At 41.8% G+C, this 7,080-nt stretch overlaps 1 protein-coding gene across 1 annotated transcript in view; it reads left to right on the forward strand.

Annotated features, from left to right (window-relative positions):
• Positions 1 to 5,893, forward strand: part of SPTLC3 (serine palmitoyltransferase long chain base subunit 3) — a 148,458-nt gene extending 142,565 nt beyond the window's left edge. Inside the window, exon 12 of the mRNA XM_002692040.6 lies at positions 5,637 to 5,893. Coding sequence (XP_002692086.1) covers positions 5,637 to 5,750 — 114 coding nt within the window. The 3' untranslated portion in view covers positions 5,751 to 5,893. The remainder of the gene's footprint in view (positions 1 to 5,636) is intronic.
• The last annotated feature ends 1,187 nt before the right edge of the window (positions 5,894 to 7,080 follow it).

The following is a 7,080-nucleotide window of genomic DNA, read 5'->3' on the forward strand; positions in this document are numbered from 1 at the left end:
ATAGGACCCAAATAAGCCACATTTGGAAAGCCAACAGCAGACAGACCTATTGTAAAAGCTCATCCTACCTGGGGTGCAAAGGATTTCAAAACCATTTTACTATTTTACTGTCCTTAAATTTCAATCTCTGTATGAATGAATACTACCAGATCCAAGCCAGGTCAGTCAGTTTGGAATTGATGAAACTGTCTCATAAAAATCAATGCAGTTTAGCAAACGCTATCAGATGTCTGCTCTATGCAAAACTCTGGGGCAAAAAGTCTAAGAGGACGTACTATAAACAGGCACCTCATAATCATACCAGAGAGAATAAATTCACCTAGTGAAGAATGACAACCGCAGGACAGACACTCTAGATGACAATCTAGTGAAGATAACTGCAGGAGCATGGAAGTGCAGCGAGTCATCACATGTAAGGAGCTATTTGAGCAAAATAAGAGATGATGAGGTCAAGGGCAATGGGAGCAAAAGAAATGAATCTAGGAACAGACATTATGCATGCATGGATCTGCCAAGACTTGGCAAATATTTGGATGCAGGACACATGTGGGCCAGGGAATCAAGGATAATCCGAGGTCTCTAGCCCTCTAGTGAATGAAGGATAGCAGAGCCAAGTTACTAGGAAATAAGGTATGTGGCAAAGAATAGCAAATCATCAGCAGGACTAGGGGAATCAAATGAGCTCAGTTGTAGACATGTAGGGATTACATGTCTATGAGCCATTGGTGGGAAAGTTCCACTATTATACATAGGATGGATAAATAGCAAGGACCTACTGTATAGCACAGGGAACTATACTCAATATTCTGGGACAAACCATAATGGAAAAGAATGTGAAAAACAATATATGTATGTATAACTGAATCACTCTGCTGTGTAGAGAAAGTTAATACAACACTGTAAACCAACTATACTTTAATAAAATTTTTTAAAAGGAAAATCCAATTCTAGAGCTTAGGATAACACTCAAGACTGGAGTTGCTGTAATGTGAGGAACTAAGGGGAGATCCGGGCTTCCCAGGTGGCTCGGTTGGTAAAGAGTCTGCCTGCAATGCGGGAGACCTGGGTTTGATCCCTGGATTGGGAAGATCCCCTTGAGAAGGAAGTGGCAACCCACTCCAGTATTCTGGCCTGGAGAATTCCATGGACAGAGGAGCCTTGTGGGCTACAGTCCATGGGTCACAAAGAGTTGGACATGACTGAGTGCCTTTCACTTCACTTCAAGGGGAGATCACTAAAGTCAATGGTAGAAGAAAGAATTGTCCAAATATAAGTACATGAGCCAAAGGCAGACTCCAGAAGTGCCTGCATCTGTGGGTGGATACAGGAATCACAGATGAGGAGCTGGGCTCAGATGGAGCTCAGTTCATTTCAGTTCAGTCACCCAGTCATGTTCAACTCTTTGCGACCCCATGAACCACAGCACACCAGGCCTCCCTGTCCATCACCAACTCCTGGAGTTCACCCAAACCCATGTCCATTGAGTCGGTGATGCCATCCAACCATCTCAGCCTCAGAGTCAGATGTGACTTAGTGACTCAACAACAAGAATAACAAAACAAGCAATGATTCGTTAGATGACACATTAACAACCGAACTAACTCTAGGTTTTAAGATGATGGGAGAACTTTGCTGTTTCTGTTCTACATTGTCCAATTTCTCTAAAATGAGTGTATATTTCCAGTATATTAATTTTAACAAATCATTTCTTCTAAATGTAATGAATGATGGTAAGAAAGGGTCTATTCAGTCCAGTTCAGTCACTCAGTCATGTCCGACTCTTTGCGACCCCATGAACCACAGCACATCAGGCCTTCCTGTCCATCACCAACTCCTGGAGTTCACCCAAACCCATATCCATCGAGTCGGTGATGCCATCCAGCCATCTCATCCTCTGTTGTCCCCTTCCCCTCCTGCCCTCAATCTTTCCCAGCAGCAGGGTCTTTTCCAATGAGTCAACTCTTCGCATGAGGTGGCCATAGTACTGGAGTTTCAGCTTCAACATCAGTCCTTCCAATGAACACCCAGGACTGATCTCCTTTAGAATGGACTGGTTGGATCTCCTTGCAGTCCAAGGGACTCTCAAGAGTCTTCTCCAACACCACAGTTCAAAAGTATCAGTTCTTCAGCGCTCAGCTTTCTTCACAGTCCAACTCTCACATCCATACATGACCACTGGAAAAACCATAGCCTTGACTAGATGGACCTTTGTTGGCAAAGTAATGTCCCTGCTTTTGAATATGCTATCTAGGTTGGTCATAACTTTCCTTCCAAGGAGTAAGCATCTTTTAATATCATCTGCAATCACCATCTGCAGTGATTTTGGAGCCCAAAAAATTAAGTCTGACACTTTCCACTGTTTCCCCATCTATTTCCCATGAAGTGATGGGACCAGATGCCATGATCTTAGTTTTCTGAAGAAAGGGTAGATAAGATTTTCAAGAAATTTGTAAAGACAAGAAAAACTGGTTTAGAAAAAGCTTTTGAAAGTGGAGGGAGACTTGAGCATGTTTACACATCGATAGAAGAAGGGAGTTATGAGAGGAACATTGCAGGTATGGGGAGAAGTCCACATGCTGAGAAGCAAGCTCTAGAGACAGCAGAAGGGATGAGTAACCTGGGTGGATTTGCATCTTATTTCTGACCCAAACAACATTGAGAAACTCAATGAATAGCCAGTTCAGTAGGTATCAGACCCTGTGGTTGTCTTCACAAGTTAATTCCTACAGATTACCTGGTTTGGAAGAGGCATGGAACTCTCACCTAGACAAACGCCTCTAAACTTTTGAGATCATCAAATCAATACAAAATTTTGAGCAGGTTTCTTACTAGAAGAGAATATGAAAAATGACCCTTTGAAAAGTCAGGGCATTAAGGTGGTGACTGAACATAAACAACACTTGCCAAAAATACATATTATTAGACAAGTCTATTCAGTGACCGCCTTTGGAACAAGACAGAAACAGGGCCACTTTACAAGCACAAAGTGACTTAACATGTACCTCTTCCTACATGAATGGTAGTCCTCAGTAAAGGACTGAGGTCAGCTTTAGTAGGAGGAGTGGTAGTGTTAGTTGCTCAGTCACATCTGACTCTGCAACCCCGTGGACAGTAGCCCACCAGGCCCCTCTGTGCATCGAATTCTCCTGGCAAGAATACTGGAATGGGCAGCTATTTCCTTCTCCAGGGGAGTTTCCTGACCCAAGGATCAAACCCAGGTCTCCTGCATTGCAGGCAGATTCTTCACTGTCTGTGCCACCAGAGAAGCCCAAGGTCAGCTCTAACCTTTTAATCCTCCCACCTTCCAAATAAGAAATCTACATATGACCAACACTGAGTTTCTCTCACTTCTTGGCAGCATCCTACCCAGAACTGGCCCCCTATTTTCTTAGAATCCTCTCACGCATGAATCCAAAGGTGGCAAGTAACTCTTCCCAGATGTTACGAAGATGGTTCAGGAGTGTGTATTCCCCGCGACAGCAGAAGCTGCATAAAGCCAACTTTTCTCGAGTCCTGGTGTGTTTCAGGTAGTTGATCAATGAGCCTCAACATAAATCCATTTTGAGATTATATATGCATTACCAGCATATTATGCACATTTTACAACAGACACCAAAAACAGTTAAATAGTTTGAGATACTACGTCACATCTGTCAGAATGGCTGTCATCATAAAGAACACAAGTAACAGGTGTTGGCAAGGATGTGGAAAACAGAGAACCCTCGTGCACTCTTGGTGGGAACGTAAATTGGTGCAGCTACCATGAAAAACAGTATAGAGGTTTCTCAAAAGATAAAAATAGAACTGCCACATGACCCGGGAATTCCATTCCTGGGTATATATCTAAAAAAAAAAAAAGCCACTAATTTAAAAAGACACATACACTCCCAATGTTCATGGCAGCATTATTTATAATTGCCAAGATATGGAAGCAACCTAGGTGTCCATCAAGAGACAAATGGATAAAGAAAATGTAATGTGTTCACACACACACACACACACACACACACAATGGAATACTATTCAGCCATAAAAGAGAATGGAATTTTTCCGTTTGCAGCTACATGGAGGGATGTGGAGGGCATTATGAGAAGCAAAATAAGTCACACAAAGACAAATTCTGTATGCTATTGCTCATCTGTGGACTCTAAAAAATACAACAAATTAATGAATATAAGAAAAAAGAAACAGACACAGACATAGAGAACAAACCAGTGGTTGCTACTGGGGCAGGAGGGGCAATATGGGGCGGCTGAGCAGGAGGCACAAGCTACTGGGTTTAAGAGGGACTCAAGGATGTATCGTGCAACTTGGGGAATACAGCCAATATTTTGTAATAGCTGTAAACGGAAAGTACCCTTTAAAACTGTATTAAAAATAAAAATATAGTTTTAAAAGATTGAGATTAATAAATAATTGAAGTCCTATGCTCCCCTCCCACGTCATCCATGAATTGTCTCCCTTCGCCCCCAAGTATGTGGGTCCTTTACTTTCAAAGCCACCGACCTGCCCCATCCCCCACCTTCAGCAAAAGCAGTAGAAACTATCCCAGATTTATGCCACTTAAAATGTAATGTCTGTTGCTTTTTCTTAGTGCTTATATTTGGTATAAAAGTTAAGAAAATGCAATGAAGTGAAAAGAAAACTTTAATCACCCATAATTGTACCAGCTAGAAATAAACTATCCATAACATCTTGATAGAGATATTAACTGATGTCAGTTTGAAAGTCTTCCTAACAGAGAACGTCCAGAAGCCCCATGAGTCATTTATTCTGATGTTAGCAACTCTTACTTTCCCTTTTTTAAAAACATTAGACTCTAATATCTTTCCATTTTCTTTTGACTGGTTGAGAAAAACAGAACCAAAATGTTAAAAAAAAAAAAAGCATGCCCAATTCTGTAGGCTTAGCAATAGACTGGAAGGAAAAATTACATTGTGTATATTCTGGACTTCAGTTGTTTCATTTGTAAAATTGTACCTTTACCTGTCTGGATTAAGAGAATTGAAATAGATGAGTTCTTGGTCCCTTAGGGTTTTAAACTCTATTATTCTATGGAGCGTAGAGCTGAGTATTTAAAAGCTGAGAGTGGGAGGGATGAGGAAGCATGGGAGAGAGAAAGGAGGATGTTCATTTCCCTACATATGGATTGAACCCGGGTCTCCTGCATTGCAAGCAGATTCTTTACTGTCTAAGCCACCAGGGAAGGAATTAGTTACCTCCAAGTTCATTGTCTTCCTGGTCAGGTTGATTTCTTGTGTCATGAGGACTTAATCGTAATCTGTGAACATTTTTCTTTTTCTCTCACAAGTTTATACTGTCATTAAATTTTAAAAATAAAGACTTCAAGGGTAAGCATGAATCAAATGCGTTTCTTCCTCTCTTCACATCCCCACAATATCTTAAACACGTGTAATGTGGAGTTAGACTGTTAAAGAATATGAAGTAAAATGCATTCGCCTCTAACATTCCTCTCGGGCTGGTTTATGAACCTCAGCTTAGTGACTTGGATCTTTTTCCTTTTCTTTAAAAAGCAAATAAGCTGGCAAAAGAAGAGTGTGGTTTTCTGTGAGACCTCAGAGGGCAAGGCCACTTGGGAGTTTAAATAAAACTAATGGAAGGCAATCTCTTTGCAGGTTTTGGAAGCCCTGGATGAGATGGGTGACCTCCTGAATCTGAAATACTCCCGGAACAGGAAGTCAGCACGCCCGGAACTCTATGATGAGATGAGCTTTGAACTTGAGGACTGAGTTTCCTGGACCTGAACGGACCCTAAAGACTTGGCCAGGAAGACCTCCTTCTTTGTCTCAAAAGGAATATAAACGGATTTCTCCTCCTTTCTAAGGACAGTTTTGGTTTCCAAAACAATTTCATTGAACCAAGGGAGAAACAATCGTTGTTGTGTTTTTAATGTCTCTATAGAGACATTAACGTTCTCCTCCCCCAAGCATCCTGCCACAAACACACACATACCACACACACATTTCTTAGAATATTTGTAATGGCAAAGAGCCTGCGTTTTAGCTGCTACTGTGCAGCCTCTTCGGTCCAGGCCCTTTTAGGAATTCCAGCCAAATGAGAGGGTTTTGATTTTTACTTCAGTAGATCTCACTACGTGTTTGCTAATTTTCTCTGCAGAGGGGGGCAAGGGAGGTGGGCAGTAGCTGGGCTCCTTCTTACCCATGAAAGAACCAGCTAGAACTCATCCGTATCATGGGAAGTTCCAGGTGGGAGGGTAAAGAAATGTTGCCTCTACCACTTGTCACATTTGGACTTTTTCCAAGAACAAGTGTCAGAAGCCATATTGAGTGTTTGAAGGGAGAGCGCAGACCTGGCCAGCAAGACCAAAGACGTCTTTACAGGAAACTTTCCTTTTCCTGTTCCTGGTTTCCTACAGTTTTATAGCTGAGCTTTTGAGGTTTGGAAAATTCAAGACTTTTGTTTCATCAGGAAGAGGGAAGAAAGCAAGCAAGCCAACTGTAGGCCTAGACTAAACTGATAAAGGTGTGACGGTGTGAGCGTCCTTGTTGCCTTGTGGACTGAATGTTTCGCATCGCTTTTACTACACTGAGAAACGAGCTGTCCTTTTCCTACTGAGTGTGGAGTCCTTTAGAGCTGACTCCTAAGACTACACTTGAGAACGGATCGGTTAAAAAGTGACATTTAAAAGTAAATGCTATTCAGCTTTTCAATTCTGACCCCTCCATTCAGACCTATTAAACAGTACTGTCCTCTGGCATAAGCACTCCACTTTGGTGCTAAGTGGGCTTTACTTGAGTTGCCTCTGTCTCTCTGTCTCTATACATCTGCCTGTCTGTCTGTCTCTCCCTCTCTAAATGTGAACACACACTTCTCTGCAAAAGTAGCCCTTTGCTAATTGAATCTAGTCGGTATGGAAAAAAAGCCAGTAGAAAACCTTATCTTTAACAAGCCCCCAGATGGTGCCCAGATTGGGAAACTCTTAAAAAGCAGTGGTGACCTTTTACCAAAGCTTCTGTAATAGTTCAAATGAGTTACAGAACATTCCACTCCATCAAATGACACTCTAAACAAATCACTTCAAGAGAGGTTTGACTTCAC

Source organism: Bos taurus, chromosome 13 (assembly GCF_002263795.3).
Source record: "Bos taurus isolate L1 Dominette 01449 registration number 42190680 breed Hereford chromosome 13, ARS-UCD2.0, whole genome shotgun sequence".
NCBI lineage: Eukaryota > Metazoa > Chordata > Mammalia > Artiodactyla > Bovidae > Bos > Bos taurus.